The sequence below is a fragment of the Lutra lutra genome, chromosome 2 (genome assembly GCF_902655055.1).
Source record: "Lutra lutra chromosome 2, mLutLut1.2, whole genome shotgun sequence".
NCBI classification, from domain to species: Eukaryota; Metazoa; Chordata; class Mammalia; order Carnivora; family Mustelidae; genus Lutra; species Lutra lutra.
Genome location: NC_062279.1, coordinates 141,800,762 through 141,826,246, shown reverse-complemented (window position 1 = coordinate 141,826,246; position 25,485 = coordinate 141,800,762). Strand labels below are relative to the sequence as shown.

General features: G+C 44.1%; 1 protein-coding gene across 1 annotated transcript in view; it reads left to right on the top strand.

Annotated features, from left to right (window-relative positions):
• Positions 1–25,485, top strand: part of POLN (DNA polymerase nu) — a 154,738-nt gene that overhangs the window by 58,601 nt on the left and 70,652 nt on the right. Inside the window, exons 12-16 of the mRNA XM_047718644.1 lie at positions 4,953–5,036; positions 5,525–5,620; positions 13,683–13,739; positions 14,640–14,693; positions 15,348–15,413. Of these exons, the coding sequence (XP_047574600.1) occupies positions 4,953–5,036; positions 5,525–5,620; positions 13,683–13,739; positions 14,640–14,693; positions 15,348–15,413 (357 nt within the window). The remainder of the gene's footprint in view (positions 1–4,952; positions 5,037–5,524; positions 5,621–13,682; positions 13,740–14,639; positions 14,694–15,347; positions 15,414–25,485) is intronic.

Below are 25,485 nucleotides of genomic sequence, written 5' to 3'. Positions count from 1 at the left end.
CCTTTCTTTCTCTTCTCCTGGGATGCCCACAATGCTTATGCTGATCTGCTTTACGATGTTCCACTGGTCCCTTAGGCTTTGTTCACTTTTCTTCGATTTCTTTTCTGTGTGTTCCTCAGCCTCAGTAAGTTCCATTATTTTGCCCTCAAGTTCACTGATTCTTTCTTCTGCCTGCTCAAATCTGCTGTTGAGCCACCCAAAGAAATTTTCTATTTCAGTTAATATACTTTTCAGCTCCAGAATTTCTTTTTGATTTCCTTTTAGGTTTTTTTTCTCTCTTTGTCATTATTTACATTTTGCTCACACATTGTTTTCTTAACTTTCTTCACATCCTCCTCCTGTTCTTTGAGCATCTTTAAGACAGTTGTTTTAATGTCTTTGTCTAATAGATCTGCCATTAAGTCTTATTCAGGGACAATTTCTGTTGATGTTTTGTTTTGTTTTTCCCTTTGAATGTGGTACTTTTCTTTGTGTGCCCTGACATTTTTCATTGAACATTGGACATTTGAATCTGATAATGTGGTAGCTCTGGAAATCATATTCTCCCCCCACCACAGGGTTTGCTGTTCTATGTTAGTGTTTTTGGCTTTGGTTTTTTTATTGCCATGGGGTGTCTCTGTGCTGAAGATCAGCCTGAGGGGCAAGCTTAAGGTCTTCTCATGTTTTTCCTAAGATTTTTCCTGGGTATACATGGTCTGCTTCTAATTTTCCCTGCATAAGCAGTAGTGTTTGAACATCCTTGACTTTAATTTCTGGCTCTCAAAAGGAGGAAAAATAAAAAATGAAAGGAGATGCAAAAGAGTACTGGCCCTTTAATTCCCCTGGAAGTCTGTTCAGCTGGAGAGGGAGGGTCTTACAACAATGTGGGGAGGGGCTACAACCATGGCTGCCTGCCTATTTGTCGGCACGTGTGTTATTAAAATTGGCAGTCGGAGCCCAGATCCCTGCTCTTTGCAGGACAGGGGTTTTTTTCCCACCCTGGCTTCTGCACACTGTTCCAGAAACATGTGGATGATTGCCTGCGGTGTGGTTGGTGGTGGAAGATGGGGATGGGTAGCTGCTACCATGCTAAGAGCTGAAATTGACCAAAAGTAGCTGTAATTTACCTTCCAAGCCTGGAAATTGCAAGCCGTCAACAGACTCCTAAGTCCAGGATGGTCATTGCATCAGATGGTTCTGCCCCTGCAGCTGTGGTCCAGGTGGGGAGGCAGTTTCTCACACGCGCTTCCTACTTTTTTCCAGAATCTCCGTGGTGTAAATTTTAAGTGCACAGCTTGACATGTTTTTACACACATACACATGAATGTGACTCCACCCAGAACAAGATATAGAATATTTCCAGCACCCAGAAGGCTCCTTCTTCCTGTCCCCTCCTCATCTGTACCCCCAGAGAGAGCCATTAATCTGACTCTGTTCATTGATTTTGAGCTTCATGTAAATGGAGCCACACAATGTGGGATCTTTGGTTCTGTCTTTTTTTATTCACATTCCATCTTTGGGATTCACTTGTTTGGTGAGTTTAGCAGATGTGTGTTCCAATGAGACTTGCTGGGTAACACCCATTTTAGAACGTGTCTTAGCTTCCTTACATCCTTCTCATCGGTAAGCACTGTGATCACAGTGGCTGTGAATATTCATGTACATAAATATGAGTGCCCCTGTCTCCTGATTTTATGTCTGGAAGTGGAAATGCTAGAACATAGGGTGTGTGTAGGTGGTAATAGATACTTCCAAAGACTTCTTGGAATTCCAATTCCATTTGCTACATCCTCACCATGCACACTGCCAGTCTTTCTCACTTTACTTGATCTGATGGGTCTGTCATTGTATATTTACAGTGGATTGTGTGGATTTACATTGTGGATTTAGTTTGCATTTTCCTGATGATTAATCATATTGAGGACCTTTCCATACGTTGGTATGGAAAGTATACCATATACCATGGTGGTATTTTGGATGTACTCTTTTGTTATCAATTTTGCAAAGATTTCACTCACTCTGAAATTTATGTTAACTGATTTTTTCATATTGATTTGTAAGAGTTCCTTATATATTCTGTATGTGAGTCCTTGTAATAAATTCTGTCTTTCGTAATATATATTGAAAATCCTTTCTCCCAGTCCAGGGTTTGGCAAACAATAGTCTGGACCCAATCTATCCTGTGGCCTATTTTCATATGGCCTACAAGTTAAGAGTGGTTGTTACAGTTTTAAAAGACAAACACATAAACAAAGATAAAGAAGAATACGTGACAGGAGGCATATGTGGCCCATAGAACCTAAAATACTTTCCAGCTCAGTCTGTGTCTGTGGCTTGTCTTTTCACTCTCTTAATAGTGGTATCTTTTGGTGAACAGAATCTCTTTATTTTAATGAAGTTCAGTGAACCATTTTTTCAAATGTTTAAGAATTTTTATGTGCTGATCTCTTTTGTATGCCTTCTAGTAAAGATATTCTTCTGTGTTTTCTTCTATAAACTGTATTATTTTAAGCATATCATCCATTTCACATTAATTTTTCTATATGGTATCAGGTATCATTAAGATTTTCCCCCCAAGTTGATTTCTGTTTTTTTTTCAGTTTATTAATAGTGCCATTGTTTCCCCCCACCGAATTACAGTAACATCTGTGTCATAAGTCAGATCAATACCATCAAAAGTTCAGAGAAAAGCAGAAGTAAAACCACTGGAGCACTGAAGTAGTAATTAGCAAAACTTAATTGTACACATGTCAGAAAGACAGTTTACAAACTAGGAGCACTCAAAACAAGCCATGGAGTGAGGCTCAGGTCTGATGTCATAAGCCCCTTATATGGTGTGGAGGCAAAGACTGGTTATTCTTCACACTGGTGGACTACTGCAGCAGGATTTTGGGGAGCACAATTTGAGATTCACTTAGGATTTTCAGAGGCACAAGCAAGAAACAACCCAGATCAAGTTAGCCTTGCTGATCTCCCAGAAGAGACTAAATGGAGCATTACTTGTAGGACAACACGGGTTTCGTCTGCTTAGGGAATTTTCAAGGCTGGTCTCAGTGTATGTTTGGTTTTGTAATGTGGATCTTTTTCTGGACTCTGTTTTGTTTCATGGGGTTTATTGGTTTATCCTGTGCTAATACTCCCCTGCCTTAGTTATGGTAGCTTTGTAATAATATATCTTAATACCCTATGGTATGTCTTCCATCTTTGTGTTTATTCTGTATGGTATTGTCTAGTTTTAAGTTCTTTGCATTGGCCATATAAAATTCTATGATCTACTTTTTAAAAAATCCTGTTGGGATTTTGATTATATTTTCATGCATATGACAAAGGACTCCTATGCAGACTACAATAGAGAACTCCTATCAATAAGAAAAAACCAGTTAACATAACTTTTAAATGGGTGACAATTTGAAATAAATTTACCCACGCAGCCAGCACCTGCGCCTAGCTGAGCCCCACCCTAGGTGCTGATCCACTCCAGTATGCTCTGTCATGTGGCAGTAGGTAACTGATACAAGCTAGCCCAGCTTCCTCTCTGGACGGAGGGCTTGCCGTGCCCGCTTCATGGCCTGACGGGGCCTCCAGCCTCTGGCCCCACAGCCCCACTGGGCTCCCGCCTTGTTCTGCCTGCTGCTTTGCAGTGTGTATCTATTCCCGCTCTGAAGAGATGCTTGTGTTTTGTTTTCTTTCTTTTAAGAAACTATCTTTTTGTTTTTCTCTGTTTATTTATCCATTTCTTCCTGTGCCTGACACGAGCGCGTTATCGTGCAAGTTTACTGTGCCGTTTTAACTGGAAGCTCACACAGTTTGTTGCTGGACTTTTTGTTCCCTAAGGTATGGCTTACTCCTGAAGGGATCCATTATCTGTTCTTTAATGCTCTGCTCCTTGGTTTCTTTTTCTCATTTCTTTCTTTGACAACCGAGTTCTGGCATACTTTAACCGAGGCACGTGTTTCTGGCTTCTTCTTTTCACCTAGATACTCCTTTCTTGTATCAGGTTCATTCTGCTCCTAACTTCTCTGGACCCTCTTTGTAACTTCTTTCAAAATGTCAGCCTCAAGGCTGCCCTCGTACGAGGAAGGAGAGAATGCAAGTGATAATTCACCAGGGTGGGTTGGTTTAACCCCTGCTCTGTTTTCTTTTACAATTATATATATATTTTTAAGATTTTATTTATTTATTTGACAGGCAGAGATCACAAGTAGGCAGAGAGGCAGACAGAGAGAGAGAGGGAATCAGGCTCCCCGCTGAGCAGAGAGCCCAGTGCAGGACTCGATCCCAGGACCCTGAGATCATGACATGAGCTGAAGGCAGAGGCTTAACCCACTGAGCCACTCAGGTGCCCCATTTTTACAATTATGTTTTTAAATCCTGGCTGCCTGCTACTTTTCTTCTGATGGAAGTGGCAAGGGGGTGGGGGCTTACAAATTCAGCTCTGCCCCCGACCCTGTGCTGTGTCAGCTGATGCAGAGGACATGCTTAGATTGTTTTTCACTTGGACCATCCATACCTCCCTAACCTCAAGCCAGGCTGTGTTCCATGTAGTTGGATGTGGTAGTTCAGAGCATAGTCCCTGGTGTCCCTTGTGACTGCTCTCTCCACTGGGTGGGAGGGACCTACAAGGTCAATGGTCCTAGCTCCTTTATGGTGGAATAACTTTGATGCTTTCAAGTTGGTGGTATGATGCTAGATCCCTTTTCTAGGAGTAATATTCCTAGAGAATTCATTCTTCCCTTGGTGTGTTACTTCCTATTTTGCTTCTTTCATTTTGCTTCCTGAGGTTTGGGAGAGGATGATTCTGTGAGCCTGAGGTTTCCACTGTGAGTCAAAGGATATATTTTTAATATACATTTTGGTAAACATTTGGCTATTTTTTATTCTTATAATAACTTATGTTGGGAACCGTTTGATGAGCAAATAAAATAATTTTAGATTGTGAAAACCATTAGTAAGATTTTATATCACATTCACAGTCTCGTCTCAAGGAACTGGAGCAAGAAGCCCATTTTGTTGCAGGAGAGCGGTTTCTTATAACAAGTAATAATCAGCTTCGAGAGGTAAAGCAAAATTTTGTTTTTTATAAAATATACTTCTGGGGCACCTAGGTGGCTCAGTGGGTTAAAGCCTCTGCCTTCCGCTCGGGTCGTGGTCTCAGGGTCCTGGGATTGAGCCCCGCGTCGGGCTCTCTGCTCAGCAGCGAGCCCGCTTCCTCCTCTCTCCCTGCCTGCCTCTCTGACTTCTTGTGGTCTCTGTCTATCAAATAGATAAATTAAAAAATCTTTAAAAAAATACTTCTTAGGGGTTAAAGCGAGATTTAGTCTTAATTTATAAATATTATTTTATGTTTATTATCTGGAAAGTATATAAGTTGTTCATGTTTTTTCACATTGAGATTCATTCCTTCAAAGCCTGCAAATCCAAGAACAGTATGAGATCAGAATTTGAGTATTTGTAGCATCTAATTGGGTGGGCCTTCTGTGGCTGTGATGTTCAGTTTCTCTCAAAGCTGAGACCCGTCCATCACGTGTCCCTGCTTTTGTTGAAGATCCTCTTCGGCAAGCTAAAACTGCACCTGCGGAGTCCCAGGGAGACTCTTCATAGAACAGGGCTGCAGAAATTCCCATCCATGTCAGAAGCCGTGGTAAGTTCAAAAATTGTCCCCTCTGTTTTTGAGACAGTAGCATGCCTCTACCACATGTGAGTCACCCTCAGGCCTGCCTGTCCCCCTGCAGTGGGCTGTGCAGCAGGTGCTCCCCGCAAGGCTGCCCTCCTAATTTGAACAATGAGAAAAAGTACAGTTTTCTGGAAGCAATCCACCAACTTCGTCATCTGCAAAGGACAATTAGGTAGAATTTTGTTCTGAAAACAAATGGTTGTCAGTCCAATCATAGCCTCTTAGAAGTTAAAGGCTGCCACTCCTTTCCTAGATTTATTTATTTATTTATTTTTTAAAGATCCTATTTATTTATTTAACAGACAGAGGTCCTAAGTAGGCAGAGAGTTCAGACAGAGAGAGAAAGGGGGAAGCAGGCTCCCCACTGAGCAGAGAGCCCGATGTGGGGCTCAATCCCAGGACCCTAAGATCAAGTCCCAAGCTGAAGGCAGAGGCTTAACCACTGAGCCACCCAGGTGCCTCTAGATTTATTTATTTAAAAAAAAATATAGATGTAGAAGGTTTTTCCTTTAAAAAAAAAAAAAAAAGATTATTTATTTATTTATTTATTTGTCAGAGAGAGAGAGAGAGAGCGCACAAGCAGGTGGAGCATCAGGCAGAAGGAGAAGCAGGGAGCCTGCTTCAGGACTCATCCAGAATCCTGAGATTGTGATCTGAGCCAAAGGCAGGCATTTAAGCGACTGAGCCACCCAGGCGTCACCCTAGATTTATTTTAGAAAATTCGAGCTACCTTTCCCTTGAGAAGAGCCTGTTTGATAAACAGGGAGGAGTGAGAGTCTGCTCTGTTGGAATGGCTGAGTATGGGGCACTGGGTGGCTTAGTGGGTTGAGTAGTCCTCGACTTTTGATTTTGGCTCAAGTCGTGGTCTTGGGGTAGTAGGATCAAGCCCCCAGTTGGGTTCTGCACTCAGGAGGAATGTGCTTGGGTTTCTTTGCCTCTCCCTCTTCTGCTCGTTCTTTAAGCTAAATCAATGGATCTTTAAAAGATATATGTTAAAAAAAAAAAAAAAGAATGGATGAGTATAAATAGATGTTCAGAATCCAGTGAGTAAGATTTATGAGCGCATGCAGAGTGGGCATCAGTAAGTGGACTTGGTTTTTGTTGTTGTTGTTATTGTTTTTAAGATTTTTTTTTTTATTCATTTGAGAAAGAGACAGAGAGAATGACTAGGGGGGATAGGAGTGCAGAGGGTGAAGCAGGGAGCAGGAGGTGGGGCTGGATCCCAGGACCCCGAGATCCTGACCCAGGTGCCCCTGCAGTGGACCTGGGTTGCTATGGTGAGAGCCAGCTCTGGGGGCGCAGCCTGTGCTCTGCATGCCGCATTCAGCATCAGACTTAGCCGCAGCCTCTCTCCCTACGCACATGGCCAGTTCAGCCCTGCACACTCTGCCCATGTCGGTCCTGCTGGAGCCCTGTGTCTTCTGACGGTCCCCATGTGCGGCCCTCGGGGTTCCGGGGGCAGTTCTTCTGTGCATCACAGATGTCTGCAGAGTGATGTGTCCTGAAAGGGGATTGAATTTGCCCCTTTCCCCACCTCGGTGGAGGCCCCTCATCCTTCCGCATCCTTGGGAGCCAGCAGGGGGCAGAGCAAGGACAGTGGCATTGGCCACCACATCCTCCTGCATGGCTAGGGCATGCTGACTCCTCTGTGCTTCAGTGTCCTGACTTGTAAAAGAAGGATAATAACAGTCCTTTCCCTATAGCAATCTTGTGAGTGTTCAACAAGTGTATGTATGTGTGCCTGTGTGTGAAGCAGTCCTTAGGACCATGCCTGACATGAGCTCTCAGAAACCAGCAAGTCCTGGCTGTAATTATCAGCTACTTCATCCAGAAACCTACAAGTCACCCTGGATCTTCTTCCAGCCTCACCTGCAGCCAGCCTTACCGTCTCTGCCTGCAAACATCAGTCTGGAGTTGGCTCTGTCAGTCCTTGCAGCCACCCCCTCAGTCACCTCCCACTCACAGCCGGGCACGGCCCCCTCGGCCACCTCCCAACTGCTCTCCCCCTGCTGTTTATGTGTCAAGTCCAGGCAGAGCCTCCCCTGATGTACATTCCAAGGGCTTCCTGTGACCCCTAGATTCATGTCCAGGCCCTCCAATGTGTCCATAGCGCCTTCTCGGGCCCCCTCGCTCCCAGCGCCCCTGGGCAGCACACTGCTCTTCGCAGGTTCTGTGTGGGCCCTGTGCCAGCCTGCAGCCTCTTCTGGAGTTTGTGCAGTGGCTTCTGATTGGCACCTCAACTGCGGCTTTCAGGGAGGCCTCCCCTGGCCACACAGACAGCAGCAAGGCCCCCAACACGACCTGTGTCTTCCCCCAGACTAGTTTCCTGTGCCTAAAGTTGCCTTAGCTCCTGGTGGGCTTGTCTCTCGAGGCTATAGGCTCCGTAGATCCAAGCCCAAGATTGACCGTCTGTCGCCTCTCCAGAGCCAAGCAGCCTGCGCCAGCATAGTTGTCTGCTGTTCGCTCACGGAGCTCAGGGACTGCTCGGAGCAGGCCCATCCTGCCAGGGAGACTCGGGCCTGGATTTCATACCCACACGGCAGAGGGCCACCGCCTGAAAGGTGGAGCAGTGGCAGTAGCTGGGAAAGCTGCATGCTTGGCCTCATGGGGCCCAGAGCTGAGGATCTCGGGCTGATTTATTCTCCATCCTGGCACCAGCTGGCAGTGTTGCTCTTCCCTCTGCTGCTCCTTAGCTCTTCCAGGCACCTGGCAACTAAGGAGATGGAACTCTCCTCTGGTGTTGGTGTGCTTTCTCGTAGATTTTTTACAAAGACATGATCAGGTAAATCATATTAACCTCTTTTATTTAACTGACCAAGGCATACTACTTTGTGCATTTTAAAAAAAGATGAACTTTTACTAGGGAGCACATGTACATGGTTCCAAATTCAAAATGAAGACTCCTCTCTTCTTTCCTTCATCCTTTCCGTTCCCCTTCCTGTGGGGAGGGATGTGGACTTCAGGTGAAATGTGTAGCCTCAAACAGTTCAAGCAAGAGCACAACTATGATCTTAGATATGGTTTTATTAGGCGTTTATTTTTATTAAATCTTATATTTTATTTCACAGCAATATTGAGCAGAAGGCACAAAGAAGTTTCATATACTGCCTTCTTCCCACCCCCAGCACACCCCCCCTCCCCCACTGTCAGCCCCCTCCCCCCCCCACTGAGACCGTTTGTTACATTCAGTGAACCTCCACTGACAAGTCATCATCATCCAAAGTCCATAGTCTATCTCCAGGGTCACCCTTTGTGTCGCACATTCTATGGGTTTGGACAAATGTGTAATGACAGGTGTCTGCCACTATGGTATCACGCAGAGTACCTTCACTGCCCTAAACATCCTCGTTCTCCACATGTTCCCCCTTCACCCCACCCCTGCCCCAATATTTTCCTGTCCCCATAGTTTTGCCTTTTCTAGAATGTCCTGTAGATGGAACCCATACAGTGTGCAGCCTTTTCAGACTGACTTCTTCCCCTCAGATTTGTGCATTTCAAGTTCTCCATGTCTTTTCCTAGTTGATAGCTCATTTTTTTTTTTTTAAGATTTTTATTTTATTTGACAGATCACAAGTAGGCAGAGAGGCAGAGAGAGAGGGGGAAGCAGGCTCCCCACTGAGCAGGGAGCCCGATGTGGGGCTCGATCCCAGGACCCTGAGATCATGACCTGAGCCGAAGGCAGGGGCTTAACCCACTGAGCTACCCAGGCGCCCCTGATAGCTCATTTCTTTTCAATGATCCATTATCTGAATGGACCCCAGTTATTACCCATTCACCTACTGAAGGACATCTTGGTTGCTTCCAAATTTTGGCAATGAGGAAGAAAGCTGCTCTAAACATCTGTGTACAGGTTTTTGTGTGGACTGAAGTTTTCAGCTCCTCTGGGTAAATACCAAGGAGCATGATTGCTGGATCATATGGCAAAAGTATATTGAATTTTGTAAGAAACTGACAAACTGCTTCCCAACATGACTACACCTTTCTGCCTTCCCACCAGGTGGATTAGAGTTCCTATGGCTTCACACCCTTGCCAGCATGTGGTGTTGTCAGGGCTTTGGATTCTGCGTGTCCTAACAGATGTGAGCTATGTCCTGAAAAGTCAGGACATACAAGGCAGGAGTCTTGCTAATAGGCTGTCACTGGGGATGCCTGGGTGGCTCAGCGGTTAAGTGCCTGCCTGCCTTCTGCTCAGTTCATGATCCCAGGGTCCTAGGATTGAGCCCCACTTTGGGGCTCCCTGCTCTGCGGGGAGCCTGATTCTCCCTTTGCCTGTTGCTCCCCTCTGCTTGTGCACACGTGCTCTCTCTCTCTCTCACAGATTAATAAATAAAATCTTTTTTAAAATGAAGAAATACAAATTCATCGAAGGAAAAATGAAAAATTATGCAACATACTGAAAATGACTATTAAAAAAATAAGCTGTCACTGCAGTGTGGGGACAGAAGTCTCTGTGGTCCAGGTGACAGGTGTGAAGATAGAGCAGTGGACGAATTTCCAGAGAATTTCTGGAGCAGAAAGGAACTCTGTGAGTAAGAGTTCATATGAGTGTCAACAGAAGACTATGGGATAGCTCTTGGTTTTCTTAGCTGTGCAGCTGAGCAGAGAGAAAATGCCACTACCCAGGAAAAACTAGGAGAGGAAAAGTTTACTGGGCAGGGGTGGGAGGTGGGGTGTCGGTCAGGCATTCACTCTCAGACATATTAAGACAGAGGTGTTCACAAGACACGGGCATGGGGATGTCACGGGAGCAGTTGGGTCCATGAGAAGTCTTGTGCTGGAAGTGGTCAGCCAGTTTTTAGTAAAATTGCCCTGGGATGGTAGTCCCCTACCCTGGACAGAGCTTTGGAAAAACACTCACGCCCAGGCTGACAACTGAACCACAGAATCATGTCTGTGGGTCAGACAGCCCAGGCCCAAGCATGTTTTTGAAGCTCCCGGCTGTTTCTCATAAGCCAGCCAACATTGATAACCACAGAACCGAATGCTGTGAAACTGACACTTAGAGGTCAGGGAAAGAGGAGGCGCCCACAAGAGACTACGGAGTGGCCATGGGAGAAGGGAGCAGAGAAGAATGTGCTGTCAGGAGCCAACAGGGAGCATGTGATAAAGCTCCCTAGGCGGTCCGTGGCTGCAGAACCGCCTCTGATCGCAAACCAGCGCCTGTAGGGCTTGCTCCACCGTTGGATGAGATCAAATACTTGTATCTTTCAAGCGTTCTCAGATGGCTCAAGTAGAGATATACAGAGAGACTGTGGTTGGAAAGTTATTTTGTGAGTAAGGTATCCAGATAAGGAGAGCTAGTCCATCTTAAGCAGTTTTCTTTGCTAAGTGTTTTCATGTACTTCCATGCCCCTGGGGATAACTTTTCTAAGTAAACGGCAATTCTGGATCGCACCGAGGTCAGGTGCCCCCCTGGGGAGTGCCTACTCCCATGGCACCAGCACCGGCTCTCTGGTTTACAACTGTGGCCAGCCAAGACCCTTGGGTCTTCAGTCTTTATTCAAACAGACCAGGATACAACTTTATGCCTTACACTGTTAGAGGAGTGTATGGCCTCAGTTACCCCAGCCTGGTCTATAGATTCAGAACAATCTTTTTTTTTTTTTTTTAAAGATTTTATTTATCACAAGCAGGCAGAGACGCAGGCAGAGAGGGGGGAAGCAGGCTCCCTGCTGAGCAGAGAGCCCAATGTGGGGCTCGATCCCAGGTGTGACCCAAGCCGAAGGCAGAGGCTTTAACCCACTGAGCCACCCAGGCGCCCCTAGATTCAGAACAATCTTAGCAGCAATTTTTTTGGAGAAGCTGGCAAGCTGATTCCAAAATTGCCACAGAAATGCAAAAAGCTAAGAGCCAGTGTGATCTTAGAAAGCACTACTGGAGGGACGCCTGGGTGGCTCAGTTGGGTAAGCAGCTGCCTTCGGCTCAGGTCATGATCCCAGTGTCCTGGGATCAAGTCCCACATCAGGCTCCTTGCTCATCAGGGAGCCTGCTTCTCCCTCTGCCTCTGCCTGCCATTCTGTCTGCCTGTGCTCGCTCTCTCTCCCTCTCTCTCTCTGACAAATAAATAAAATCTTAAAAAAAAAAAAAAGCACTACTGGAGGACTTAGTCCATTGGACCTCAAGACTAACCCTAAATCAATGGGGATTTCCAGGAACTAAGTAGCATAGTGTAGTGTCTACAGGAGCATGAACAAATAGACCAGCGGACCCAGTGTGGGGAGTCCACACGCTCGTATGATAGGCACGATCTCTGAGAGGGTGGTTCTGCAGAGCAGTGAGTAAGGACGGCTCATTCCATAAATGGCCCTATTTCACAGCATACGCAAAAATAAACTCCAAATGAGCTGTACATCTAAATATGAAAGGCAAAAACAACAAAGACTATAGAAGATACCATAAAGGAACATCCTCAAGACCCTTCGGTGCGTGAATGTCCCTAAGCAGGATACAGGATGCATTACCCATGCAGGAAAAGACGGATACATTGGACAAGAGTAGAGTTTAGAATCTCTGTTAATGAAGAGATGCCATTAAACAATTAAATAAGAAAGTCACAGAGGGCAGAGAGATTTCCAGTAAATATAATTGGCTGAAGAAACTGCTGTCCAGAATAACAAATACCTACAAATTGTGGAGGGAAAAAAGACACACAAACCAATTCTTTAAATGGGCAACAGACATGAACAGGGGTTTAATGAGGGAAGATACCTACTTAGTCAATGAGTGTGTGAATATGGTCCTACTACAGTCGTCATTGAGGAAATACATACACAACTACTGTGCAGTATCACAACACAATTACCAGAGTGGCTAACATTAACATTGGGATATGTGTTGGCAAAGATGTGGGGCAACTGGATCACCCACCATACTGACAGGGTACAGACGGGTGCCTTCACTTGGGAGAACTGGCTGGTGGTGTCTCTGCTGCGGTTGGCCCTGTGATTCCGTTCCTCTCTGTTTCTACTCAGCAGAACCATGGACATTATGTTAACCAAAATCCAGGCTCCAGAATGTTCACAGCAGCACTAGTCATCATGGCCTATAAACAAGTTATTAGTATCCATCAAGGATAAAATCTAGTTGTCCTACATTCACACAGTTGAAGACAGGAGTACAAGTAAATGAAATGCTGCTTCATACAACACAGATGAATGTTAAAACCACCATGTTGAACAAAAGCCACACACAGTGCCTATCCCCTTCCTTTGATTCGAAGTTTGAAAGCTGGGAAAAGTGGCCTTCATGGTGGAGGTCAGGGTGGTGGTTACCTACAGGGGAGGGGTGGGACACACAGGGCACCTGGAGTGTTCTGTGTGCATGGCCTTACCCCATCGTGTTCACTTTGTGGTAATCGAACAAATCATGTTCTTATGATCTTGAGTCATACTATATGTAATATTTTGGCCTTTTTTTTTTTTTTAAAGATTTTTATTTATTTATTTTGACAGAGAGATAGAGATCAGAAGTAGGCGGAGAGGCAGGCTCTCCTCTGAGCAGGGAGCCCGATGCGGTGCTGATCCCAGGACCCTGGAATCATGACTTGAGCCAAAGGCACCTGCTCAACCAATTGAGCCACCCAGGCGCCCCATATTTTGGCCTTTTAAAATTAGTTAAAGTCCGTAATCCTATTCTGAGATTACCTCCCTGACATTATGCCCGGATAACTGTGATTGAAACGTTGGATGTTCCTAAACTCTTGAGTTACACATTTGGAGGTATTTTCTTAGTTTATTCTCCTGTGTGGTATTTTGCATATCCTGGATTTGGATTCCATGAATTTAATCTCGGAAGCAATCTTATTCCAAGCCTGTGTTAAGGGCCTTTAGCTCCCATATGGACGGCAGTGATTTTATAAGGGATTTAGATTAAGACACTTGAAAACTACATTTATTATGAATCTTCACTTTGGAAAATATGGTCAATACGACCATTTATTACTAGGACTTTCTCCAGCCGAAAATAAGTGTTCAAAACGTTAAAATTAAATGAAGGAATTATATTGGTGACATTTATCCTCATTTTTCAGTTAAGTGCTCTGCAGGACCTTCATCCATTACCCAAGATAATTTTGGAATATAGACGGGTAAGTTTCCTTTGTGAGTGAGTGAGTTGGTGAGAGAGGGGGCCGTCTGGCACCGGCCCTGACAAAAGCCATCAGTCCGTGATCATGGCAGTAGCGCTGGCAGTGTTCCGAGGGGGACAGAGCTCATTCAGGTGACTTGGTACCTGCGCTGCTCTTGTGCACCCCGCTCGGCTGGAGCCATCGGGTCCCATGGGGACGAGGATGGATGAAGGCGGGGAGGGGATGTGTGTTGTCATCAGGCGGCTTCACTGTGGGCTAGACTCCACCAGCAGAGTTCAGAAGCCTCTTGAGGGCTTCCGGCTGCTCCCCAGCCCTGGGCCTGGCGAGGTTCCCCACTCCTCTCTCAGCATGGTGGTGCCCTTGTTCGCTGGCGCGCCCCCTTCTTCCTCAGCGGCCCGCACTTCCTCTGTCCATGCACTTGCATGTGTTCTCTGCTGTTGGTGAGCTGCGGCCATAACTTGGGCCGCCGCCTGTACCATCAGTCTGCCATCCCCTGAACCTGTGGCCTGCTGCTCTCCTGAGGTGTGGCAGCTGACAGGGCTTGGTCATGACACCAAACAGCCTTCTCTTGAAGGGACGAAACGACTAGAGGAGAACTAAAGGCACCCTAGGGGACGCAGGAGGACAGGCACCCACAACGACGCTCCATTTATCTCTGCAACATTTCTGTGAGAATGATTCCAGAATTATTCCAGAAAGGGAGGTAGGGGTGCCATCTTTTTCTGTGCATCATTGTTGTTTAATTCTGGGTCCCGCACCAGGCTGTTGCAGGGCCTCCTGGAGTCATTGGAGTGGACACGTGAGCGGCACACGCCCAGCGCTCTATGAAACACGTCTGTGACGCTGGTTCCTGCTCAATGCTTAAACAAGAAAGTGATTACTTTTGTCTGTGTTACCTAGGTTCACAAGACCAAGTCAGCCTTTGTGGATGGATTACTAGCTTGCATGAGAAAGGTAATGGAGCTAAACGAGATCCTGTGCTCAGGAATGTGGTTTCCATGGGGCCTCAGAGACATATACAATTTCCTGAAATTTTAGTTAACAATGAAATCACCAAATATTCTTGAGCTGTGAGCTGTGATTTGTTATTAGCGGGTCTCTTTATAGCCTGAGTCGGCATCATGCCTTCAGGCCTGGAGCTGCACGTACGCGGGAGCCCTGGGGCTGCCCAGGCACTGTGACACCTGTCACCACACCTCTGCCCGCACCCAGTGCAGGGAAACAGGAGGAAGAGGCTGCCAGCAGAGGCCTTCTGTCTGGGCCCCCGTCTAGGCTGCAGACCCCCGCCTGGAGTCCATGTGGTGTCCCCGCAGCACATGGCCCTCCTCTCCCCATGCTCAGGGGCTTGAAGGTACCCAAAGACCCGCATGTCCTGTTGCTGCTCCTGCCCGGGTTGGGGGACCCTCCTTGTTGGCCAGCAGTTGGCTGATGCCCAGGGGCCTCTCAGGGTTGAGGGCTTTGGGCCAACAGCTTGTGGACGTCTGCAGGAGAGCAGTGAGTGCTGTGTACTGTGAGCAGGGAGACTGTGAGCAGGGCCCGTGGGCCCGTGTATTCTTGATTTCACACGGCATTGCCCACACTGAAACTGATTCTTTCTAACTGACAAAGGGTTCCATTTCCTCTACATGGAATCAGACGGGAACTGTGACCGGAAGACTTTCAACCCGGCACCCGGTAAGTTAGCACTCCTTGGCAGATGCCAGCTTTGGTGCCTCAGAGCTGACTTTCTGCCTATCTGTGGATTTGCCTTCCCTTTCTGAGAGCAGGCCCCATGTTGATGGGTGTGTTTTGCTCTGTTGACCCATTCAGCTGATCCTCATTTAGCACCTGCTGTGTTTGGGGAACAGAGTTGGGGAACAAGACATGTGCTCCCTGCCTTCACAAAGTGTTGAATTAGTAAGGGGTCCTTTCCATCCAGAGAGTCATGCTTGCTGGGGGTGAGGGCCCAAGGGACACCCTGTTCCCACCCCCCCCCCCTTGCTTATCTTCAAACGTGGACTGGACGGGAGGCTTCTGAGGTCCAGAAATGTGTTGAGATGTCTGATGCTCTGATGACCTCCTCCATTTCTTTGTTGTTGTTCCAGGCGTCTCTGATGAAAAAAGTGTAATACCCTTGAATTTATGATGCAGCTCTAATAATACTCAAAGCAATTAGCTTTTAAATGGCTTTATATTTTTTAATTAAAGATGATCATTACTGATTTTTCATTGTAGACCACTTCCTCAAGTATAGAAATGTAAACAAACAGATAAACAAAAACTAGTAAAAGTCTCCTATTATCCCACCCTGCAGAATTAACTGTGGTTAGCATTTTGGCGTCTATCTTTGTTGACTTTTTGCTAAGTACTCATATTTATAAAATACTGTTTTTTGGGGCGCCTGGGTGGCTCAGTGGGTTAAGCCTCTGCCTTTGGCTCAGGTCATGGTCTCAGGGTCCTGGGATCGAGCCCCGCATTGGGCTCTCTGCTCAGCGGGAAGCCTGCTTCCCTTCCTCTCCCTCTCTGCCTGCTTCTCTGCCTACTTGTGATCTCTGTCTGTCAAATAAAGAAATAAAATCTTAAAAAAAGAAATACTGTTTTTCTACCAAAATAAAACCCCATTTTAATTTTATACTTTTCAATTTCATTTATGATGTCTTGATATCATACATTAATATTGACCTGAATCTATATTTAGATTTAAACATTTGAATTATTTAAATATATGAATTAAATACATTAATTATTTAAATTTGCACTATAAAAATATATACATATGAGTATATATGTGATAAATTCAAATACCTTGGATGTGTGTAGAATAAAACATTTTGGTGCTCTTTCCTTCCCTTTCACAACACATCTGTCTACCCCATGGGTCCTCTGTCATGGGTCTGGATGGCGTCTCTCCAGCCGTCACCTGACCTTTACGTGTGGGGGTATCCAGTGCTCACAGCAGGTGGTGGTGTGGGGCTGGGCAGGCTCACACATGACAGGAGCTGCAGCCCCGCTCAGGGCCCTATGCTCTCTGGACTTTTCACCCATCTTAGCAAGGACTTTCTTTGGACGCCCCACTTTAGAGACCTCTTCTGTGGTCTTTATCAGCTTACCATGAGCAGGAGTAACACTGGTGCCTCCTCTGAAGGCAGGTGCCTGCTGCACCCTTTCTCTTAGCTGCTGCTGCTTCTCATCAAAGAGTAATTCCGGAGTTCTACTGCGAAAGCGCCCTCTTTGTGAGGTCCTTGCTAGTGCCTGTACGGGATTGCAAGTTTGTATTTTCTATCGCATTTCCAGATTAATATCTTGCTGTGTTTTATCCTCTTCCAGAAATCTCCAGTACCTCTGGTTTACGGGTAGCATTCCTCTGTTTTATGGGTAGCACTTTTTAGTGACATTCTTGTTTTATTTATTTATTTTCTATCATTTCAAATGAATTTTTGGAAGGAGAAGGTATAAACATAATGCATGCATTTTGCCACTACCTTCCACTTGAAGTCCACATCTTCATTTTTAACAGCTGCTTTATACTCCCCTTGATGACTGGCCCTGGTGATGGTCATTTAGATTGTTTTCAGTTGTACTTATTTTATACAGAGATGCCACAAACATACCTGTATGTATATTTTTGGAACATTTTTCTAATGATTTCTATAGGATTCCTAAAGATGGAATTCCTGAGTCAAAGAATATGTGTATTTTTAGGGCTTTACATTATGAGTTGTGTTTCTTACCTTCCTTGTTAGTGGGAGCACTTTCTTTCCAACTGTGTCCATCTTGAGTGAAAGTAGAAGCCCCCATCTGGTAATTTTCATCCACCTAAAACCCTCATTCTTTGTGTTCTCTTAGCATTGAGTGCTTCATTGTTCACTATTTGCTTTATCAAACCTCAGTCTAGTGCCGTCCTAGATGTTCCCTGTACTTGCCTGATGGTCACTACATGGGGTTTAACTGCCTGTTGACCTCTGTTTACCCCACTACATTGTATGTTCCATGAGAACAGGGACTTTTTTACCTCTTTTGTTGACTTACCCCCCAGGCCTGGCTCTGTACCTGGAACCCACCTGGTAGGCACCAAGTACTTAGTGAGAACCTGGACAAGTGAGCCACTCTTGAGCTGCCTTCCTGTGTCTCAAAGTCACATGGTATGGGATCATCATTGGGATTGCAGGTGTTAACAGTGTAGGCCCAGCCTCTTCCTTGAGCTGGACAGTCATGTTCACTACCCTAGCTGGGAGCTGGTCAAGAACCTCAATTCTCCTCTTCCCTTGACTTGGATCTTTTAGGGTTCATGCCTGTCCATCTTTGTTTTGTGTGTCTCTCTTGGACCCATCATCATATTTTTACAAAGGCCTGCTTCTGAGCAGGGGCAGAGGACTTACAGTAATTTGCAATGCCTCTATCCTTTAATTTTGATAGATGCTGGGTCTGTTTTTAGGCTCTCAGTTTTGTGCCCTTGGTCCATTTGTCTATTTTTTTTTTTTAAGATTTTATTTATTTATTTGACAGACATCACAAGTAGGCAGAGAGGCAGGCAGAGAGAGAGAGGGAAGCAGGCTCCCCACTGAGCAGAGAGCCCAATGTGGGGATCGATTCCAGGATGCTGAGATCATGTCCTGAGCTGAAGGCCGAGGCTTAACCCACTGAGTCACCCAGGTGCCCCCATTTGTCTATTTTTACATGATTTTAATTTAAGATAGTTTCATTGGAAATGTTCATCCCCAGATTATCCTCAGCTTAACCTATAATATCACTTACTCCCTTGCTGTAGTGTTTGCCTTCCTTCTACTATACACTCTTCGAGTTTTATCCCAGAAATGAGCTCAGTGTCTACCATATGATGGGTGGTCACAAAATGTTTTTGAAATAATGAATAAAATTGATCATCACACTAAGTCTAATTACCCTCTGTCGCCATATGGGTGACCCCCTTAACTTAGTTCATCTACTCCCCAGTTGCCTTACCCCTCTGATAATCATCAACCTGTTCTCTGAATCTATGAGTTTAATTTTGTTTTGTTTGTTCTTTTGTTTTATTTTTAGATTCCATATATAAGTGAAATCATATGGTATTTGTCTTTCTCTGACTTATTTCATTTAACATAATGCCCTCAGGATTCATCCATGTTGTCACAAATGGCAAGAACTCCTTCTTTTTATGGCTAACATTCCATAATATATACATACCATATCTTCTAAATCCATTCATCCATCAAAGGACACTTGGGCTGCTTCCATATCTTAGCTATTGTAAATAATGCTGCAATAAACATAGGGATGTATGTGTCTTTTCAAGTTCATGCTTTTGTTTTCTTCAGGCAAATACCCAGTAGTAGAATTGCTGCATAATATGATAATTCTATTTTTATATCTTTGGGGAGTCTCTACCCTGTTTCCACAGTGGCTGCACCAATTTCCGTTCCTATTAACAGTGTACAAGTTCTTCCTTTTCTCCACATATTTGCCAACACTTGTTGTTTCTTGTCTTTCTGATAATAGCCATCCCGACAGGTATGAGATAAATTCTCTTCATGGTTTTGATTTGCATTTCCCTGATAATGAGTGATGTTGAGCATCATTTCATGTGCCTGTTGACCATCTGCATATCTTCTTCAGAAAAACATCTATTCAGGTCCTCTGCTCATTTTTAAATCAGGTTTTGTTTTTGTTTTTGTTTTTGTTTTGCTATTGAGTTGTTTGAATTCCTTATATATTTTGGATATTAATGCCTTACAGGATATATGATTTATAATTTTTTCCCATTCAATAGGTTACCTTTCACAAAGTAGGAAATATTCCTCCTCTTGCATTTTCTGGAAGATATCACGTGGAATTTGTGTTAATTCTTTAAATAGGTATGCCTGGGTGGCTCGGTCCATAGAGTATGTGTCTCTTGATCTCAGGGTGGTAACTTCAAGCCCCACATTGGGTATAGATTACTTAAAAATAAAATCTTAAAAAAAGATCTTCTTTAAATTTGGTAGAATTTGCTAATAAAATTGTCTGGGCCTGGAGGTTTCTTGTTGGAGAGTTTTAAAATCACGTGTTCAATTTTACCAACATATAGGGTTATTCATATTATCTTGTTTCATACTGGGTAAATTTTGTTTGGTTGTATTTTTTGAAAAATTAGTCCATTTTGCCTTATTTGTGAAATTGTTGTGCATATAGTTGTTTGTAGCATTCCCTTAACCTTTTGATGTCTGCAGGATTTGTAGTGATGTCCCCTATTTTGTTCCTGATACTGGTAATTTGTGTCTTCTCTCTTTTTTCTTTGTCAGTCTAGACAGAGTTTTATCAGTGTTATTGATCTTTTTCAATGAGCAGCTATTTTTTTCAGTGGGTTTTCTCTGTTTTCAATTTTATTGATTTCTGTTCTTCTTTTATTTCTTCTGCTTGATTTGGGTTTATTTTTCTTTACTTTGGTAGGTTCTCAAGGTGCAATTTTAGATTTTTGCTTTAAGACTTTTCCTTTTTTCTCATATGTACATTTTTTTGTGCTATAAAATTTCATTCTTCCCCACAGTTCTAACTATATCCCACAAATGTTGACATGTTGTATTTTGTCAAAGAAAAATTGCACCAGAGAGAGTTGAACAGGCAAGGAAGTATTTATTCAAGATTATTGCAATAGGGAAGAGAGATCAAATTCAACTCTAAATACAGCAAGGGCACCTGGGAATTTACGGCCAGTAGGGATGTGGACAGAGTCACTGGGTAGAAAATTACTAGGAGGAACTTGTTCAGGTATGAAGGGTTGGGGGAATTCATGCTAATTCACTTGCTAAACTCAGCCATAGTGCTTTTCTGTGGTATTTGACTAGAGTAGGTTTTCTGTCTTGCTGGGCTGTCCCCTTCCTGTCCTTTGGCTCAAGAGAGCAGGCTCCTCCCCTCCCTTGCCACCTTGAGAAGGAGGAGCATGTGTGGAGGGTCAACACTGAGTGCTTTTCCCCACGTGTCTACACTGGGTGATTAAGTTAATGCTTATCCGAGTATTCATCCAAATACGTCCAGTGGCAAACAACAGAAAATCAAACCCAAACTGATCTAAACCATCAAGGTATTTCTTAGCTTACCTAACTTAGAAATCCAAGGGAGGGCCAGCTTCAGGCAAGATTTGATCTGGCAGCCTAACTTATACAGCAGGTCCAGCTTCTGTCCCCCATTTCCAGCTTCTCTTCCTCAGCATCCCAGCAGGTCTTGGCAAAAACTACTTAGTTTTTTTTGCTCCGTACTCTGAACACATCTCTCCATGTCACTTCCATGGAAGGAGAAGGAAGCATCTTTTGTAGATGCCCTCAGCAAGCATCTCCTTGCATCTTTCAGAAATAGCCTAAGCCACCCTTAAACTAGTCACTGTGGCCACAAGATAGCCTCTGCTGGCTGGCTTAAAGGTGGGGGTCCTTAACAACAATTTGAGTGTCTTTTTCTAAGGAAGAAGGAAAAGAATACTCATGGCCCCAGTAGCCAGTGTCTCCACACGTGACAAGATTATGGGTTTTTTCTAGCGTTCAGCACATATGCGAAGTATTGTTCTAACAGGAAATGTTCTGTTCTGTTTTCAGTGTGCCCACCATTCTTAGGTTGTTACTCCTTAAAGATTCTTAGAAAATTTGCCTTCAGGCTCAGGCAGCACCATCCAATGAAGAGTCTTGTTTTCCAGATACAATATTTAAGCCCTATTTCATCATTACCTATATACATGTTAAAGTAGTTAATTTGAACTAATTCTATTCAGGGTCTTTATGTTGTTGGCATGTGATTTTGCTGCTTACCTGATGAGGATCTCTCACATAATATCATTGTGCTATCAAATTATTTATTATCAAGATTTTCATAAGTCATGTAACTATTGCTAACTCTGCACCACTATTTGAAACCCAAATGAGATGTTTTTACCTGTATACTTTGTTATTTCAAGGATTAAATATTTTTCCAATTTCTATGTAGAATAAAAGGAGCATTCCCCTCATTCTCCAAAGATCACTTCACAGTGGGAGCCCCTGGGTGGTGCAGTTGGTTGAGCTTCTGACTCTCGGTTTTGTCTCAGGTCATGATATCAGGGTCATGAGATTGAGCCCCACATCGGGCTCTGTGCTCAGCACAGAGTCTGCTTAAGTTTCTCTCACTCTCATCCTCTGCCCTCTGTTCTCTCTAAAATAAATAAATAAATCTTTAAAAAAAAAAAGCTACAGTGATTTCATCCTTTTATGCCAGATCTGCCTCAGTTTCCCTGGTGGCTCGGGTGGGAGGTCTGGTTTTCTAGCCCCATCGCCAGGTCCTATGGAGTGTTGCTCTTGGACATTGCTCTCCGCTACCCTTCTCATCCCACTCACCTTGGCTGTCTTTGCGGGCCCTCCCATTCTCCTGCCCAGCAGCCAGACAGCCTCACAGGCCAGCCACATTCTCTTCTCTGTACCTCATGTCCAGGGCTCTTGGTGTTCTGACCCCTCCCTCCCTCTCCCAATCTCCTCCTACTGCCCATTCATTCATTCATTTCATTCAACAGTTCACTGAGCACTTCTTACATGTCAGGCTGTTCAAGGTGTTTCTGCTGAATGCATCACAGTCACTGACCTTAGGGAGTCTGGGGACTGAAGGGAATGAGCAGATGGGCAAAAATGCTGAATAAATCCTAATACGAAAGACGATAAAATGTGGAAAATACAGAAGTGCAGGGGCAAGGATCAAAAGCACAGGGAAGACAATGCTCATGAGGAGAGACAGAGAGGCAGTGATGGAGGAGGTGGGGACCAAACTAAAGCTCTCAGGTGAAGGAGTGGGCCACCTGGGACCATAGAGGTGTGGGGGGGTGCAGCTGAGCCCCTCACTCGGCCCCCAGTGCCACACAAGGCGGGCTTCATGCTGGTCTTGGGGCTGCAGATCAGGCCAAGTGCAGGAGTATTAGCCCAGTGCGAACTGCTCTCTTGGGTATGTCTGTGTAGCCCTTACCCTGTTTTCTTCACCAATTGTCCTTTCTATGGTTTTGCTGCCGTGGCTTTTACTTGTCTTGTTTTCCCTCATATTCTTAAGAAAAATGATTTCAGGAATTATCTGGAACCGTTTGACCGAACTCCAGAGGCAGCTGAACACTGGTTTGGGGTAGACCTGATTTCAAATTCTAGCTCAATTGCTAACAGTATAACTCTAGCTAGAAACTTCAATTTTCCCATCCATGAAATGATAAAAATAATGTCTTCTTTGCGAGATTATTGGGAAGATTATTTCCTTTTCATTTCATTCATTCAACTAATAGGAAGGGTCAAAGGTGCTGAGGACCCAGGGGTGATACCACAGACATGGCCTTGCCCTCAGGAGGCCGCATCCTGCTGGAGCACAAGTTTGTTCCTTTGTTCCTGACAGCCCATCAGAGGCACTCATGTGGTGCTTGGAAGCTGCTGCTGCTGCTGTCACACAGAGATCAGGACAAGGGAAGCCAGCTGTGACCCTCGTTGTGATTATCACTGCCATTTGGCCTCGAGGCTCCAAGGATGTATGCTAGAGACAGGTCTGCCATCATGGTTGCTATATTTCTGCTGCCTCCTTGTAGTGAACCCAGAGTTTGGACCCTTTGGCCACACTGGAGAGGACTGCTGGTGGCCATCTCTAGGCCCACATAGTACATGAGCAGGAGGGTCATCGGACAACAGACCTCTTGGCTGCAACTGCCTTCCCTCATAGTGAAAACTGTTCCTTGCTTGGCATTTTCACTTACGACTACTGACATTTTAACAAATGCCAAATTGTAGGCTTAAAATGTCACCTCTGCACCTTGCCATTCGCTGAATGTGAAATAAAGGCTGTTAACATTTAATTTTTCTAGATTAGTGCTCTTATATATTTTTTTAAGCAAACGAAGTTCACCAGGAAAACAGATGCTAAGAGTGGGCCCAGTTTTTATTACTAGCACTTTTCTCCATACCCATAATGGGGGCCAAAGTTGTTGATGGAAGCTGAGAAAAGAGAATCAGGTACAAAGCACAGGGTGTTTCCTGTAGTGGGTCTCAGTGTCCCAGAGAATCTGGCCGTGTTTATTTATACAGGGGGCTTGGAAGTGGTTCTCATACCACTTGTGATCTGTACATTAAAGAAAAATTTGTAACCTAGAGGAGAATAAAGTCCCAACTTATTTTTACTTATTATAGTTTGGGGAATTTAAAGCAGTCACTCTGATGTATGGTCCTGTTGCTTTGTGCTCACTCTGCATTCTGCTCAACAGTGCTCAAAAGGCTTATGGGCCTGGTCCAGACTACTGCAAATTAGGGGGGCCCAGGAGATTAAAATTTTCACTGCGTGTTTATTCAGCATAGTACTGGAAGTCCCTGCTGCAGCAATCAGACAAGAAAAAGAAATAAAAAGCAACCAAATTGATAAGGAAGAAGTAAAACTTTCATTATTTGCAGATGACATGATACTACATATAGAAAACCCTAAAGATTCCAACATAAAACTATTAGGACTGATGACTGAACTCAGCGAAGTTGCAGGATCAAAAATTAACATATAGAAACCTGTTGCAAAAAAAAAGAAAGAAAGAAACCTGTTGAATTTCTATATACTGATAACCAAGTCGCAGAAAGAGAAATGTAAAAAACAATCTCGTTTACAATTGCACACCCCAAAAAAGAAATACCTAGGAATAAACTTAACCGGGAAAGTGAAAGACTTGTACTCTGAAAACTACATAACATTGATGAAAGAAGTTGGAGAAGACACAAATAAATGGAAAGATATACTATGCTCATGGATTGGAAGAATTAATATTGTTAAAATGCCCATACTACACAAAGCAATCTACAGATTCGGTGCAACTCCTAACAAAATACCAATAACATTTTCCACAGAACTAGAACACATGATACCAAAATTTGTATGGAACCACTGAAGACCCCAAATAGCCAAAGCATTCTTGAGAAAGAAGAATAAAGCTGAAGATATCACAATTCTAGATCTTAAGATATGTTACAAAGTTATTGTAATCAAGACAGCATGGTACTGGTACAGAAATAGACACATAGATCAAAGGAACAGAATAGAGAGCCCAGAGATAAACCCACACTTATGTGGTTGATTAATCTACGACAAAGGGAGCAAGAATATCCAATGGGGGGAAAAGTCTCTTCAATAAATGGTGCTGGGAAGACAGACAGATACTACATGTGAAAGACTGAAACTGGACCACAAAATAAAGTTAAAATGGGTTAAAGACCTAGACGTGAGACCTGAAAGTATAAAAATCCTAGAAGAAAACATAGGCATTAGTAATCTCTTTGATATCCACTGTTGCCACATTTTTCTAGATATGTCTCCTGAGACAAGGGAAACAAAATTAAACTATTGGGATTCCTCCAAAATAAAAAGCTTCTGCCCAGCAAAGGAAATCATCAACAAAATGGAAAAGCAATTTAGTGAATGGAGAGAGGAAATAATATATCCAATAAAGTGATAATAGCTGAAATATAAGGAACTTACACAACTCAATGCCCCCCCGCAAAAACCAGTCCAATAAAAAATGGACAGAGAACCAAATTGACATTTTTCCAAAGAAGACATACAAATGACCACCATGAAAAGATGCTCAACATCCCTCATCATCGGGGAAATACAAATCAAAACCACCATCAGATACTGCTTCACACCTGTCAGAATAGAGAAAATAAAAAAGATAAGAAAAAGTGTTGATGAGGATGCTAAGATAAAAGACCCCTCATGCACTGTTGGTAGGAGTGTAAATTGGTGCAGCCACTGTGGAAAACAGCATGGAGTTTCC